Below are 17,944 nucleotides of genomic sequence, written 5' to 3'. Positions count from 1 at the left end.
ACCATTTAAGTACCCTGACAGTTCAGTTCAGAACAGCTGAGGACTCCACAAGCTATGGTAGATTGCCTACCTCATTTTCAACTGTAATTGCCATGTGTTTGTTTTATGCATGTCTTAAGGTTTATCTTATTTATTAGTCCACATGGGAGAGGGTGGTGGAGGGAAGGGTGGGAGATAGGGCTTTAATGGAGTACATAGTGGTAACCAGAAGAAGAGTAGGAAGAGTTTTGGATGTACACGTTCTAAAGGGAGAGAGTGGGAGAATATCAGATCATTTCTTGGAAGGTAAGTTGAAAGAGAAGAAAGGTGAAGCACAAGATGGGGGAGGCGAAGAGAAGAGCAGATGTGAGTTGGGGTGGGAGTGTGACGGAGGATTTTGGGAGTGGTAGAAGGATGTTTTGGAGAGAAATTGAGAGGAGGAGGCAAACTGAGTAGATGGGGGTGGTAGGAGGAGGATGGGCAGAGTATTTTAAGGAGTTGCTGAGTGTTGGGGAGGATAGGGAGGGAAGGGTAGTTGCAGTGGGAGGTGCTGGGAGGGTGGCCATCGTGGGTGGGGGGAGTGGGGGAGAGGTGGGGAAGGATGAAGTGAAGGCAGTTGTTAAGATGATGAGAGCAGGTGGGGCACCTGGTCTGGATGGATGCCATGCAGAATGTCTGAAAAAGGGAGGTGCGGTGATGATGGACTGGCTGGTGAGGTTGTTTAGTGTTTGTTTGAGAGAGGGTGGAGTGCTGGAGGACTGGAGGAGTGTGCCTGTATAGTCCCATTTTACAAGGGAAAGGGGGACAGGTGTGAGTGTGGTGGTTTCAGAGGGATTGGCTTGTTAAGTGTAGTTGGGAATGCTTATGGGAGGATCTTGATTGAGAGGATTGGGAGAAGAGTGGAGGGAGTGACTGGTGAGGAGCAGTATGGATTTGGGATGGGTGGAGGTTGCATAGATCAGATTTTTGTGGTGGGGCGGATGTGTGAGAAAGCTGTGGAAGGGGGTGAGGATGTTTTTTGGGCTTTTGCAGATCTGGAAGGGGCTTATGACATGGTAGACAGTAAGGCACTGTGGGAGGTTTTGCAGATGTATGGGATGGGAGGAAAGCTTTATGGAGCTGTCGGGAGTTTTTGCGGGAGTGGTGAAGCATGTTTTGGGATTAGAAGTGGAGAGAGTGAGTGGTTTGAGGTAAAGGTGGACTTCATCGGGGATGTGTTGTGTTGCCCTGGCTGCTCAATCTATACATGGATGGGGTGGTGCGAGAGGTAAATACAAGGGTGGTGGGTCAGGGATTGGAAATGGTTAAAGAAAATGGAGAAAAGTGGGAGATAGGCCAGCTGTTGTTTGCGGACAACACTGTGCTTATACAGGATCAGAGGAAGGATTGAGGAAGTTAGTGACAGTTTGGGAGAGCGTGCAAAAGAAGGAAGTTGAAGATAAATGTGGGTAAAAGTAAGGTGATGAGATGTACAAGGGGTGGAAGTGGCAGTAGACTGGAAGTGAGTATTAAGGGAGAATGACTGGAGGAAATGGATAGTTTTAGATACTTGGGTGCGAATGTGGCAGGAAAGGGAGGAGTGGAGGTAGAATGTAGATTGAGAGAAGCAAGTAAATGCCTTGGTGGATTAAAAAGTGTAATGAGAAATAGACATTTGGGAATGGATGATAAGAGAAGATTGCATGAAGGAATGATTGGGCCGACAGCATTGTATGGGGCAGAAACATGGAACATAAGAGAGGAAGAGAGGAGTTTAAATGTGTTTGAGACGAGGTGTCTGAGAAGTATAATAGGGATTACTAGGCTGGATAGAGTGAGAAATGAGGAAGTGAGGAGGAGAACAGGGGTGGTAAGGGAGTATATGTAAATGATATTTTGACACAGCCCTTTGGGCTGTGTCAAAATATAATTTACATATACTCCCTCACCCATTCCTTTCCACATCACAGCATCATCTATAAACAACAATTATCCACTCTTCTCCTTTTCTTCCTCAACAGACATTCCCCTCTTTCCCATGGAACATAAGAGAGGAGGAGTTTAAATGTGTTTGAGATGAAATGCCTGAGAAGTATGGTAGGGGTTACTATGCTGGATAGAGTGAGAAACGAGGAGGTGAGGATGGGAGTGTGGGTGGAAAGGGAGTTGGGAGATACTATTGATATTTTGACACAGCCCAAAGGGATGTCTCCTTGTCTTCTTTTCTTCTGCAGGAGGGGACAGAGAGGGGGTGGTCACCAATTAAATGAAGCAGCCTTGCTGTGGATGTGCTGTGTCTTGCTTCATTGCCTCTGACCCTGGGCAGTGGGCAAGATGCAGGGATGACTCATCATCCAGGAGAAGCCAAGATAAGAGGGAAGGAGGAGGTGAATGGGAGTGAAGAATGTGGGGATGAAATGGGTGAGAGTGGATTTTATGCCTTTGTTTTTGGCTACCTCCCTTGTATGTATCAGTACAAAGTGTTGTCTAGCTTCTTTGTATGTGTTTAGTTTTGCTTAATTGCATCTGTTTTGTTTATATGATTAAATGTGTGTTTTGCCTTTTGGAGTACAACTGTTTGAGCAATAAAACCTTAGTTCAGTTGACTTCTGGTTTACTTCAGGAATATTCTAATATGCTCTGTTAAATATAATTCAACATAAACAAGAGTATTCCTGAAAATAATACAATCACAACACGAAACACAAAGGCCTACCACTGCACCATTTACCTCTTTCTTTAGTTGAACCTGCTGCTTCTCCAACTTTTGGCTCTCCTTCGTAAGATCTTCAAATTCTCGCTTCCTCTTGCGTTGATCATCCTCCAATTTCTGCACTTGCTCTCGAACCTCTGCAACCAAACAAATTGAAACTTAACTAATAAATAATGTAGTTCCTGCTAGTAACTCTGGCTGCTGAACTCTGCTGTGGAAGCACTATGTTCCACTGTGTTCCAAGTAATGTGGAAGGGGATAGGGATGACTCTTCGTCCACAAGGTGCTAGATGGGAGGAATGACTAATGGGATTTGGATGGGTATGGGATGGATGTACGGTGGGTGACTTTTGATTCAGCCACCCCTATACATATACATATGTACATACATACATACATACATATACACACAGCTTTTTCCCCTTACAAGGGAGGTAGCCAAAGTCAAAGGCATAAATCCACTCCCACCTATTTCATCCCCACATACTTGACTCCCATTCACCACCCGTCCCTTGCTCTTTTCTTGGCTCCTCTTAGATAACGTGTCATCCCTGCATCTTGCCCACTGCATCAAAATATCATTTATACATACTCCTTCACCCCTACATCACCTACCCACTCCCTTCCATGCATCACAGCATCATCCACACAAAACCATTCTCCACTCATCCCTACCTTGTCTTCTCCCTTCCATCCTCAACAGACACTTCCCTCTTTCCCAATGTCCATTTTACTCCATCCACCCATCTCATCCTTGGTCACCACCTCATGTTCACTCCATCCACCTCTGCCTTCCGCACTTCAGTTACTAATCTTTCTTCACTCATTCTTTCTGTGACCAAATCATACCAATACTCTTTCATCGACAGTATCTCTCCAACTCCCTTTCCACCCCTGCTCTCCTCCTCACTTCTCACACTATCCAGCCTAGTAACCCCTACAATACTTCTCAGACATTTCATCACAAACACATTTAAACCCCTCTCTTATGTTCCATGTTTCTGCCCAATATAGTGCTGTCAGCACAATCACTCCTTCATATAATCTCCTCTTAGCATCCATTCTCAAATTTCTATTTCTCATTACACTTTTTTAATTCCCCAAGGCATTTACTTGCTTCTCTCAATCTACAGTCTACCTCCACCTCCGCTCCTCCCTTTACCCTCACATTCGCACCCAAGTATCTAAAGCTACCCACTTTCTCCAGTCTCTTTCCCTTAATATTCACCTCCAATTTGCTGCCATCCTCTCCCCTTGTGTATATCATCACCTTACTTTTAACCCACATTTACCTTCAACCTCCTTCTTTTGCACACCTTCCTAAACTCTAACACTAATTTCCTTAATCCCTCCTTTCATTCTGCTACAAGCTCAGTGTCATCAGCAAACAACAATTGGCTTGGCTCCCATTTTTGTTCTCTTTTTTCTTTAACCATCTCCAATGCTTGGCCCATTTCCTTTGCATTTACCTATTGCACCACCCCATCCATGTATAAATTGAACAGCCAAGGCAACATAACACATCCTTGGTAAAATCCTACACTGAAGTGAAAGGAAGTGCTGGGTTGAGCACGCCAACCTAGTGGTTTATCATCGAAAACAAAGGAAACCTATTTTAGTTATTGTAAGCAATGGTACTCGAAGTGACCGGTAAAGTATTCCAGTTCTTGAGGTGGGTATAGTTTTGGCATAATGGAGAAAGGGAAAGAAGAAAGAATAATAAATGAACCAACTAAGAGAGGATTAGACATAAGTATAGTGGAGAGCCCGAGAGGTGTGATCCCCAAGAGACACTGTCTCATAGACACACCAAGGAAAAATCAAAGGTGGAAAAATAAAATGAAGAATTGAAAAAGGACAAACAACAAGTACAAGCAGTGACCAGAAAGGTGGAAGAGTCAATTAAAGAAATAGACCTCATTGAAATAAAAAAAGTCAATGGAAACAAGAACAGGAAAATAAAAAAAATATCCTTTAGTGAAATAGTACAAAAACAGATGGAGGAAAATACAAAAGAAACAGTCATAAAAGTGATTAAAGAAAAGGAAAATTGGGTGAGAGATACAGTTGACAAAGGTAAGTGCATTGTGGTCCATGGTATCCAGGAAAAACATGATATGTATAGATACCAGAGAGAAAAGAAGGAAATAGCTAAAGAAATTTTGAAAGAAATACAATATGAAGGACAGAATCTCGATAAAGAAATTTATGAAATGCACAGAATAGGCAAATATTCAAAAGAAAAACAACATAGACCTCTGAAAATAAAACTAAGAACTCAAATGATAGCAGAGGAGATATTATCAAAAGCAGTTAAATTGGCAAACAGCGAGAAATTCAAACATATATGGATACAAAAGGAAATGAGTGATGAGGAAAAAGAGAAAGACAAAGCTCTCAGAATTGAAGCAAATGACAGAAACAAGAAAAGAACAGAGATGGAAAAAAATGAGTTTTTTTGGAGAGTGCTGGACTTGAGACAAAAAATGGTACATAAAAAAAAAATGGAAACTTAAAACAAAAAAAAAGGAAGGATAATATGAAACTAAAGGTGGCATACACAAATATTGACAGCATGATCTCTGGAATCAATTAACTAAATGACTATCTAGAAATGAAAAAACCTGACATCATGGGAATTGTGGAGACAAAACTGAAAGGAAATATACCAACAAGCATAGTGGGACAAGGTCTATACAACCACTGGGTGAAAAATAGAACAGACAAGCAGGGAGGTGTCATGATATTGACCAAAAAGGGTCTAAATGTGACAAGATAAATGAAGACCAAGGCAATGTAGAACCAATTATGATCAAAATTGTAAACAAAAGGATGAAAGGCAGAAAATTTGTTGTAGTGCATGTACCACCAAAAACACAGGCTTGGTCGGCTAGTGAACACTCTAAATTACTGGAAGACACAATGAATGCACTAAATGAGTTACTAAAAGAGGATGGAAACATAGTAATCATGGGCGATTTTAATGCAAAGGATATAATCTGGGAAGAAATGATAGTAAAAGGGGTAGAGGATCATTGGAGCAACATCCTACTAGATATGACCATCGAAAACACCCTAACTCAATGGGTTAAGGAAAATACTAGATATAGAAACAATGAGGAACTATCGAAACTAGACTTAATATTGACTTCTGAACCAGATATTGTGAACAAAATGGAATACAAAACACCGATTGGAAAGAGTGACCATATACTAATAGAGTTTGAATTAAAAGAACAGAGCAATGTAAGTAGAAACGATAAGCATAGAGAAGGACGATTAATGTACAACAAAACAGATTTTGAAAAACTAAGAATTTTTTTCCAAAACACTAACTGGGACAAATTTTCCAAAGAGGAAACAAAGATGGAAGACAAATGGAACATATTCAAAGAAAAGTACAAGGAAGGAATTGACAAATATGCACAAAAAAAGAAACAAAAAGAAACATATATAAAGTGTTGGTATAACAAAAGGTGCAGCGAGGCTAGAGACAAAGGAGACAAAGCCTGTAAAAAATGTAAAAAAAAAAAAAAAAAACATCCCAATGGCAAACATATACAAACTTAGGAACGAATATATGAATATACGCAGGAAAGAAAAAAGAAATTATGAAGAAGATATTATAGACAAATGTAAGGATCAACCCAAACTCTTTTACAGATATATAAATGAAAAACTAAAGGATACACACAAAATAGTGAAATTGTGAGAAGGAGATAAGGAATATATAGATGATACAGAAATGGCAGAAGTCATGATCAGATATTTCAGGTCATTTTACAATTGAGAGCTCACAATTTTGGGAAGATAGAAAACAAGAAAGATCACCCAAAATGGAAGAAATAAAGGTAACACAAAAAGAAATAAGAGATCAAATAAAAAACCTAGATGTCAGGAAATCACACAGACCAGACGGAATTGCAAATTGGATACTGAAAGAGTGTATAGACGAACTGACAGACAAACTATACAAGATAACAGACTCCTCACTCAAAGAAGGAAAGGTACCACAAGATTGGAAAGATGCAAACATAGTACAATATACAAAGGAGGAAATAGGGAAGACCCTACAAATTTCAGACTGGTATCCCTTACAAGCACAGTAGCAAAAATATGTGAAAAAGTAATCAGAAATACATGGACCAAACACTTGGAGGAAAATAAAATAATAAACTCAAAACAATTTGGCTTTAGAAGTGGAAGATTGTGTGCCACAAACCTAATTTACTTTTACTCGAGATTAATTGAGATAATACAAGAAAGAGATGGCTGGGTAGATTGCGCCTTCTTGGATTTGCAGAAGGTGTTCGATAAGGTACCACATAAAAAATTAATAAGAAAAATTTTAAAATAGGAGGAATACAGGGTAAGCTACTAGAATGGATGAAGGACTTCTTAATTGGAAGAAAAAGAGAGTAGTACTTACGAGACAAAAATTTGAACTTGGATGATGTGAAAAGTGGAGTCCCGCAAGGCTCTGTATTGGCTCCTTTAATGTTTGCCATATATATAAATGATATGGATGAGGGAATAAATTTTTACATGAACTTCTTTGCTGACGATGCCAAATCACTCAAGAGAGTAAAAACAGAAGAAGATTGTAGATCACTACAAGAAGACCTAGACAAAATATGGGAATGGAGTCAGAAATGTGAGATGAGCTTCAACATTAAGAAATGTAGCATAATAGAATTTGGAAAAAGCAAAAATAGAGTATCGGGTCAATACAAAATTGGAAACAAAGAAGTCAAAAAAGTCAATTCAGAAAGGGATCTGGGAGTAATCATCTCAAACGACTTGACACCTGACAAACACGTCAACAAATTATTTGGAGAGACTTTTAACTTACTAAGATCAATGAAAGTGGCCTTCGACTACATACATGAGGAGATGGTTAAAAAAATAGTGGTTACACTGATAAGACCTAGAATAGAATATGCTGCAACATTGTGGGCACCCAGCACAAAGAAGAACATAAGAAAATTAGAAAGAATCCAAAGAGCAGCAACAAAAATGGCACCTACACTGGCAAATCTGATATATGAACAAAGATTGGAGAAACTACATCTGTCAACACTGGAACAGAGAAGAGAAAGAGGTGATTTATTGACCATTCACACAATTATGAAAGGGATGGAAATCTTAGATAGAGATGACTTATTAAAGTGGGACAGAAGAGAAACAAGAGGACATGAAAAGAAACTAAAGGACACTTATAGAAGAGACCTGAAAAAGAATAACTTCCCAAATAGAGTGATTGATGTCTGGAACAAACTGAACAGAGAAACAGTGAATGCCAAAACTATACACAATTTTAAGAATAAACTGGTTGAGGAGAGATACAAAAATGGGTCACTACAAGCATAGCTCTCCTCCTGTAAAATACAACTAGGTAAATACATCAAACCACTCATTCACTCCATTTCTAATTCTAACACAGGCTTTACTACTCTTGTAAAAACTCTTGACTGCTCTTAACATCTTTCCTCTTATCCATATGTATGCAATCTAAAAAAGTCTAAATGTTGATACTTACTTTTACCATTATCCTGTTCTTCTTTAATAATTTTGTTCTGATTCCTAACTTCTGCATTAGCATCAGCCAGTGCTTTATTCAGTTTCTTGATTTCTTCCTCCTTTCCTTGGAGATCATTATTGAGGCTGTTCAGATCTTTGCGCAGCTCTGCCACTTGTCGACTTATGGCTGTTTTTTCCTGAAAACAAGGTTGAGTATGGGTAAGATAGTGTGAGTTAATTTTCATCTACGCTCTTCTCACTACCAGGCCCATACGCACTTACAAAAACCCACACCTCCCTTCCCAGCTTCACCTACATCCACATCAGCCTTGATGAAACCTCCTTCCACTCCACTACACACTTATCTCTTCACTTACTAGTATAGCATGGAATTCAACAAACCATGCCCAGACCATCTCAGCACTCTTTGATCTACTCTATCCAACAAACATGTAAATTGAAATAAATCATTATTTTACAAACCTTGACAAGTTTTTCTCTCATCTGCTTTGAGTCATTTTCTATGATTTTGACCTTATTTTGCCAATTCTCTTTCCCCTTGCGTTCTTCATGCACTCGTTCTTCCCACATCTTCAGTAGGGACTGCACTCGACAACTCTGTCAACCAAATAAAAGACCATGGTAAACATAAAAAGATATATAGGTATAGGGATGCTAGGAGATTGTATGAAGGGGCGACTGTACTGACACCACTGTATGGGGCAGAAACATGGAACATAAGAGGAAGAGAGAAAGAGTTTAAATGTGTTGTGATGAAATGTCTGAGAAGTATGGTAGGGGTTAATAGGCTGGATAGAGGAGAGCAGGGGTAGAAAAGGAGTTGGGAGATAGGGTTGATGAAAGAGTATTGGGGTGGTTTGGACACAGAAATAATGAGTGAAGAAAGATTAGTAAAAGAAGTATGGAAGACAGGCATGGATGGAGTGAACAGGAGGGGGCGACCAAGGATGAGATGGATGGATGGGGTAAAAGGGGCATTCAGAAAGAGCAGGATGTCTGTTGTGGAAGGAAGGGAAAAGACAGAAGATAGGGGTGTGTGGAGAATGGTTGTATATGGGTGATGCTGTGATGCATGGAAGGGAGATGGAGGGGTGAGGGGTTAGGGAGTGGTCATGTATTTACCTAGTTGTACTATACGGGAAGGGGAGCTATGCTCGTGGTGACCCATTTTTGTATCTCACAAGATCAAGTTTGTTCTTAACCCCTTCCATACGGTGCCGCACAAGTAGGCGTCATGGGGAGCGAGTGTATTCGCGAGGCTGCCATATCGGCGTCTTGATTATATTTATTGTAGTCGCCCCTCCATAATGACATTCTTTCTAATTCTTTTGTAATCGCATTTTCTATGGTTATCAAAATTCACGGGTGAAGAGAGAACGATCGATATAAGCGGTGACTATATTTTATGATGCGAGTATTATTACGACACGTCGTACGGCTGGCATTGGCTGCTGCCACCGAGATCTAAGTCCATGACGCCTACGTGTGCGGCACCGTATGGAAGGGGTTAAATTCTTGTATTGTGTTTGCACACACTATTTCTTCATCCAATTTGTTCCATATATCTATCACTCTGTGTGGGAAGCTGTTCTTTTTCAGGTCTCTTCTGTAGTTATCCTTTTTGAGTTTCATTGCATGTCCTCTTGTTTTTCCTGTCCCGCTTTAATAAGTCCTCTCTATCAAGGCATTCTTTTCCTTTCATAATTCTGTAGATGGTTAGTAGGTCCCCTCTTTCTCTTCTTTGTTCTAGGGTTGGCAATTCCAGTTTGACTAGCCTTTGTTCATATGTCAGGTTTGCATGTGTTGGGACCAATTTTGTTATTGCTCTTTGTATTCTTTCTAATTTTCTTGTATTCTTTTTTGTACTGGGTGACCATATCAATGCTGCATATTCCAGTTTTGGCCTTATCAGTGTTTGTAATATTTTCTTGATCATTTCCTTATCCAGGTATTTGAAGGCCACTTTTATTAATCTCAACAAATTGTATGTTTCTCCGACTATTTTATTTATATGTTTATCTGGCAACATGTCTTTGGTGATGATTACTCCTAGGTCCCTTTTAGAAGTTACTTTCTTTACTTCTTTTCCATCAATTTTATACTGTCCTGTTATTCTCTTCTTGCTTTTTCCAAATTCAATTATAATGCACTTCTTGATGTTGAATTCTACCTTCCATCTCTTGCTCCACTCTGAGACTTTGTTCAGATCCCTCTGCAATGAGTCACAGTCTATTTCGGAGTTTATTCTCTTTAATAATTTTGCGTCATCCGCAAAGCAGTTCATGTAACTCTCAATGCCTTCGTCCATGTCATTTACATATATAGCAAATATTGTGAATAGTATTTTGACACAGCCCAACATATGTGAATGGTATTTTGACACAGCCCAAAGGCTCCCTGTCTTCTCTTTTTCTGCATGAGGGGATGGAGAGGTGGGTCACCAATTAAATGAAGTGTCTTTGTTGTGGATGTGCTGTGTCTTACTGCATTGCTTCTGACCCAGGGCAATGGGTGAGATGCAGGTATGACCCATCATCCTGGAGGAGCCAAGAAAAGAGGGAGGGAGGGAGGGGTGGTGAATGGGAGTGGAGTGGGTGGGGATGAAATGGGTGGGAATGGAGCCATGCCTTTTGACTTTGGCTATCTCCCTTGTATGAAGGAAAAAGTCCTTGGTATATATGTACACACACACACTCATTAAAAAGAAGACAAAGAGCAACGACAAAGATGGCCCCAACACTTTCAAGCCTGACATATGAACAAAGACTGGTTGAACTGGAATTGCCAACCCTGAAACAAAGAAGAGAACAAGGGGATCTACTAACCACCTACAGAATTATGAAAGGAAAAGAATGCCTTGATAGAGAGGACTTATTAAAGTGGGATAGAGGGAAAACAAGGACATGCAACGAAACTCAAAAAGCCTTTGACAAAGTACCACACAAAAAATTATTAAAAAAAAAAAAAAAAATTGGAAAACATAGGAGGGATACAAGGTAACCTACTAAACTGGATGGAGGACTTCCTACATGGTAGAAAAATGAGAGTAGTACTCAGAGAAAGTATTCAGGTTGGAAGGAGGTGATTAGTGGAGTCCAGCAAAGGATCCGTATTGGCTCCAATAATGTTCATTATTTATGTAAATGACATGGATGATGATGTGGAATGTTGCATGAGCTTCTTTGCAGATGTTAAATTGTTGAGGAAAATGAACACTGAAACAGATTGAGAAGAGCACTACAGAGAGAACTGAACAAGGTTTGGAAATTTGGAAATGGAGTCAGAAGTGGGAAGTAGACCTCAACATTAAGAAATAAAGTTCGGAAAAAAAAAAGAAAAAAAAATTCCGGCCAATATACAATTGGAACTAAAGGAAGTAAATAAAGTAGGATCTGAAAAAGATCTGGGAGTAATTATCTCAAACAACTTGTCCTCTGATAAATAAACACAATTGTCAGAGAATCCTATAAGTTGCTAAGATCAATAAAACTGGCGTTGACCTATTTGGATGTAGAAAAGATTAAAAAAATATTAGTCTCTTTAATAGGGCCTAGATTGGAGTATACTGCGACATTATAGTCATCCAGTACCAAAAAGAATATAAAGAAAATTTAAAGAATACAGAGAGCAACCACAAAAATGCTCCCAGCACTTTCAAACTAGTCATATGAAGAGACTGGCTAAATTCAAATTACCAACTTTTGAACAAAGAAGAGAAAGAGGTGACCTAATGACCATATATAGAATCATGAAAGGCACAGAAATACTTGATAGAGAGAACTTACTAAATTGGGACAAGAGAAACAGAAGAGGACATGGAAATAAACTCAAAAAGGATAGTTATAGAAGAGATCTGAAGAAAAACAGTTTTCCATACAGAGTGTTGGACACTTGAACAAGCTGGATGAAACAACAGTGTGTGCAAAAACCACACATATTTAAGAGCAAATTAGATACTGCAAAATATAAAGACAGGACACCACGAGCATAGCTCCCCTTCCCATAAGATACAACTAAGTAAATACACATACATATGTGGATGTATGTAAATACACATAATATATGAATTAATCCTACAATTTTCACATAATCATCTTATGTAGACAATTTCTCCTACATTATTATCCTTTCTTTTGTTTCCCTATCTTTACTATTTGAAAATTAAATGAAAATAGTATAATCTAAAAAATTGCACTCTCTTCAGTCAAATGACACTGCAAATTTTATTTTAACTATTGCTGGAAAAATTTACACAAATGAGGTATAAATCCCAATCTGAAGTATCTCAATGCATCAAGACCTACATCAGTTTAAAGTCTTCTCTTCCCTCCAACAAAGTTTGTAAACTACACAAGCCATACTGATGGGTGTCTGACTTATGGGTTATTCTTCAGTCAAATATCAGATTTTCAGCTAATACAATTTTGGAAAGCTGCAATTCAAACATATTGCTTGGGGGACAAGTCAGATTCACATAATTCAATGCAAGATACTACACAATTCACTGTGAGGGTTATGAATCAAAGAATGTAAATACATGGAAAATACAGGGGGGGGTTCTATATACCCTCCTATTTCCCCTACAAATTATTAATTTATTTTATAATCAGTTTCTGTCCTTTTAAGAATACAGATACAAAACTATGGTGAAGGACAAAGTAACACAAAGATTGTACCTCTGCTCTGGCCTGCATTAGTGCTATGTTAGTCTGTCGAATTCTGGTATCTGCAGCTTCAAGTGCATTTTGCAACATTTTTTCTGTATAGAATCGTGCTGCTATTTTGTACTCATACAGGTCCATTACTGCAGAAACAGCTCCTCCTTCATCCTGCAAAAATAATGTTTAAATATCAGCCCTTTATAATCTAAGTTATGCCTAAATAATAGATGAACCTGATAGATGGAATAGTAGAGTTACAGGGTGGTTGGATGGATGAATAGCTAATTTTAGTGGTCAGTTATGAAGTGCTTGTTTTGTGATCTCAATGTGAATATGTTCTTATGTGGTACATATGGAAGCTCATTGGCTGAGCAGGTTAGAGGGTTATTATTTGCAGCAAAGGTCAAGGGGATGGTGGTTTGAACCTTGCCACTGGCAAAGGCATGGTTCATTAGATTCCATGCTACTATGTCCTTTGTAAAGGGCACCAACCTAGCCTCTCAGTAAGGGGGAGTTTGTGACATTAAACCATATCATCACACATGGTTGGGATCGCTGATAAATGAAACAGCATAGGTGTGGATGTACTGTGTCTTGATGCACTACTTCTGACATGGGCAGTGGGCAGGAGACAGGGATGCCCCTTCATCCATAAGGAGTTAAGATGAGAGTGAAACAAGGGTGGAGGATGGGAGTGGATATATGCCTTTTACTTTGCTACCTGCCTCATACTAGGAAAGAAGCCCTCTGGATATGGATAGATAGACACGTGGTTGGTTTTTATGGATATTTATGTAGTATGTTGCTGATGTTATTTTTTGTTGTATTCAAATGTATTTGTCTGATGTCATGAGATGGATGAGTATGGTTGAGGGCTCTTACATGGAACTGTGTACCTATTATTCTCATGTGGTGTTCTATGGGAAGGATTTTGGTTTCTGTGTGCAGGTGTTCCGTCAGGGTGGTTTTGGGAGAAAGAAAGGCAGGATGGGATAATAGGAGAAAGGGATGGTAATAAAGGAAGAGAACAACAGAAAGGGAGAGTTATAATGGAAAAGAGAAAGAAAGGGGGAAGAATAAAGAATCTGACAGAGAGAATAAAAGAAAGTGACAGATAGAGAAGAATAAAAGTAAGAAATGGGGACAGAAGGTGAGAATAGAACAGAAATATAAGAAATTATGCTGAGGAAGATGGAGGAGGAAGACACAATAGATCATACTACTATTATACCTCTCCATGTTCTGTAGATTTCCTCAAAGTAGTGATAATTTTCTCTATCCTCTCATCAGTCTCTGGATTAGTAGGTGAATGCGTTAGGTAACTGCGCCCGAAAGAATTCTTTTCTTGAGACGTGGCCTCCAGTTCCAGCAGCCTGTTGGCATCTTGCTTAGCCTCTATGAGGATGTGAATACTGGTGGGAAATCCACAATTCTAATTAAGGTTAAGACTGAAGTGTGAGCATTGCCAGGTTAAATAAATGTAACTGCCTTCAAAACACATTTAATCAATCAATCAGATTCCCTAAATCTATCTTACAGGAGCATGCTTCCCAGATAACTGGTAATAGGCACCTGATTGGCCCAAGTCATTTATGGTAGAGATATTTTGTTGTCTAGGTAAGGCTAGAGTAGCACAATATAGGATGAGGTGATTGGTGTCTTCTGTGTGGATATCATATCTAGGGTAATTTGCTTCTGTGGCTGATCTTATTCTGTAATGTCATTGTTTCAAAGGTGGATGATGGCCAGAATGCAGTTTTACTAGTGTGGTTCCAGCTTGTTGTCTGGAGGTGCCAGGAGGTGCCAAGATAAGAGGGAGGGAAGAGGGCTGATGGGAGTGGAGTATGTTGGGGATGAAATGGGAGTGGTTTTCATGCCTTTGTTTTTTGGCTACCTCCCTTGCAAGGGGAAAAAAGCCTTTGGTATATGTATGTATGATGTCTGGAGTGCATGTTTGTTTCATTGTTTTTGTTTTTCTTTGTATTTTTTTCTTATTTATCTATCTTATCTTATGGGAGAGAGTGGTGAATGGAAGGGAGGTAGATAGGGCTTTAATGGACTATATAGTAGTAACCAAGAGAAGAGTTGGAAGAGTTTTGATTGTACATGTTCTTAGGGGAGAGAGTGCGGGAATATCAGATGATTTTTTGGTGAAAGGTAAGATGAGAGTGGAGGATAGATGAAGAAAGAGGAATAGGACAGAAAGTAGGGAGGAGCTTAGAGTAAACTGCTTAAATGAGACAGAAATGTAGAAGTACAAGAAGCTGAGAGAAAAGTGTGAGTGAACGATAGAGTAGAACTAGGAGTCATTGAGGAATGGGGATGGTTCAAGAAAGGTGTGCAAAGATACATATATATATATATACCAAAGGTTTTTCCCCCTTACACAGGAGGTGGCCAAAAAACTCAAAGGCATAAAAACCACTCCAACCCATTCCATCCCCAACATACTCCACTCCCATCCACCCCCAACCCCTTCCCTCCCTCTTATCTTGGCACCTCCTGGATGACAGGTCATCCCTGCATCTCGTTTACTGCTCTGGATCAGAAACAGTGTCACATGACATGGCACATGCGAAAAGGCAGCTTCATTAAATCAGCAACCCCTCTCTCTGTCTTTCCATGCATAAAAGGAGAAGACAGGGAGAAATCCCTTCAGGCTGCATCAATTTATTTTTCACACATACTCCTTAACCCCCCATCCCCCACCCATTCCGCCTCAAGCATCACAACATCATCCATACACAACCATTCTTCATTCACACCTATCTTCCGTCCTCTCCCATCCTTCCTCAACAGATATTTCCCTCTTTCCCAGTGCCGCTTTTACCACATTCATTCATCTCATCCTAGGTTGCCCCCTCATATTCCTTCCTTCCACACCTCATTTATTAATCTTTCTTCACTCATTCTTTCCATGTGTCCAAACCATCCCATTACTCTTTCATCAACCCTATCTTCCAACTCCCTTTCCACCCCCACTCTCCTCTTCATTTCTCACTCTATCCAGCTTAATAACTGCTACCATACTTCTCAGGCACCTCATCTCAAATACATTCAAACTCCTCCTCCTTTATGTTCCATGTTTCTGCCCCATACAGTGCTGTTGGCTGAATCACTCCTTCATACAATCTCCTCTTAGCATCCATTCTCAAATGTCTATTCCTCATTACACTTTTTAATCCACCAAGGCATTTACCTGCTTCTCTCAATCTACATTCTACCTCCACCCCCACTCCTCCCTTTCCTGCCACGTTTGCACCCAAGTATATAAAGCTATCCACTTCCTCCAGTCTCTCTCCCTTAATATTCACTTCCAGTCTACTGCTACTTTCTACCCTTGTACATCTCATCACCTTACTTTTATGGTTTTACCCACATTTATCTTCAACTTCCTTCTTTTGCACACCTTCCCAAACTCTGCCACTAACTTCCTCAATCCCTCCTCTGATCCTGCTACAAGTGCAGTGTCATCATCAAACTACAATTGGCTTATCTTCCACTTTTCTCCATTTTCTTTAACCATCTCCAATCCCCTACCCAGTACCCTTGCATTTACCTCTTGCACCACCCCATCCATGTATAAATTGAACAGCCAAGGTGACATAATACACCCCTGACAAGGTCCCACCTTTACCTCCAACAACTAACTCTTTCCATTTCTAATCCTAACACAAAGTCTACTACTCTTGTAAAAACTTGACTGATCTTAAAAGCTTTCCTCCTATCCCATATATCTGCTGGTGTGTGGAAAAAAGAGGACAGGAGGAAATAGAAGGTAGGGTAGTGAGTGGTGGGATAATTATGCAAAGATGGTTGTAAAAGAGAAGAAATGAGCATTCACAGATTGGTTACAAAATGGGTACGAGAGAATCATGAGGTACAAAGAAATGAGAAGAGAAGTAAAGCATAAGACAAAGGAGGCAAAGAGGGAGAGTAGATGTGAAATGGGGTAAGAGTGTGACAGGAAATTTTGAAAGTCATAAAGATTTTTGGAAGGAAAGAGGAAGAGTAGGTGAATCAAGTAGAAGAAAAGGTAAAAGGTGCTGATGGAGAAATGATAATATAAGAGATGGCAGTCAGAGGAAGATGTAAATTGTATTTTAGGGAATTGCTCAATGTGAAAGAGGGTAGGTAGGGAAAGGTAGTTTAAGTGGGAAGTGCTAAGAAAATGACAGTGATGAATGAGGAAAATGGAGGAGAAATAAGAAAAGATGAGCCGAAAGCAGTTATCAAATTGATGAGAGCAGGTAAAGCACCTAGTTTAGATGGATGTCATGTGGAGTGTCTAAAAAAAGGGGAGGCATAGTGATGGTGGACTGGATGGTGAAATTGTTTAATGTTTGTCTAAAAGAGGGTAGAGTGCCAGAGAACTGGAGGAGTGCTTGTATAGTTCCATTTTATGAGGGAAAAGGGGACAAGCATGAGTACAGTAGTTTCAGAGCGATCAGTTTGTTGAGTGTAGTTGGGAAGACTCATGGGAGGGTTTTGATTAAAAGGATTAGGAGAGGAACAGAGGGACGGAGGGGGTAATTGGTGAGGAACAGTGTGGGTTTAGGACAAGTAGGGGTTGTGTGGATCAGATTTAAAGCTTTAAGAAAAGGTAAGGATATTTTTGGGGCTTTTATGAATTTGAAAACGGATTATGACAGGGTAGACAGGAAGGGACTGTGGGAGGGATTGCAGATATATGGAATAGAAGGAAAGCTTTTAAGAGCAGTCAAGAGTTTTTACGACAGTAGGAGAGCCTGTGTTAGAATTAGAAATGGAGAGAGTGAGTGGTTTGAGATAAAGGTGGAATTTCATCAAGGATGTGTTATGTCGCCTTGCTTTGCTGTTTAATTTATACATGGATGGAGTGGTGCAAGACGTAAATGTAAGGGTTATGGGTCGGGATTGGAGATGGTTAAAGAAAATGGAGAAAAAACGGGAGATAAGCCAGTTGTTGTTTGCTGATGACAATGCACTTGTGGCAGGATCAGAGGAGGGATTAAGGAAGTTAATGACGGAATCTGGAAAGGCATGCTAAAGAAGGACGCTGAAGATAAATGTGGGTAAAGGTGTGATGAGG

At 39.8% G+C, this 17,944-nt stretch overlaps 1 protein-coding gene across 1 annotated transcript in view; it reads right to left on the bottom strand.

The window, feature by feature from the left end:
* LOC143029728 (protein CIP2A homolog) overlaps positions 1-17,944 on the bottom strand; it is a 59,920-nt gene that overhangs the window by 941 nt on the left and 41,035 nt on the right. The window contains exons 13-17 of the mRNA XM_076192601.1: positions 14,105-14,285; positions 12,889-13,041; positions 8,675-8,809; positions 8,211-8,388; positions 2,690-2,808 (exon numbers count right to left, since the gene is read on the bottom strand). Coding sequence (XP_076048716.1) covers positions 2,690-2,808; positions 8,211-8,388; positions 8,675-8,809; positions 12,889-13,041; positions 14,105-14,285 — 766 coding nt within the window. The remainder of the gene's footprint in view (positions 1-2,689; positions 2,809-8,210; positions 8,389-8,674; positions 8,810-12,888; positions 13,042-14,104; positions 14,286-17,944) is intronic.

Source organism: Oratosquilla oratoria, chromosome 11, assembly GCF_046742065.1.
Source record: "Oratosquilla oratoria isolate Oo_2021 chromosome 11, ASM4674206v1, whole genome shotgun sequence".
NCBI lineage: Eukaryota > Metazoa > Arthropoda > Malacostraca > Stomatopoda > Squillidae > Oratosquilla > Oratosquilla oratoria.
This window is presented reverse-complemented; position numbering and strand designations above follow the sequence as displayed.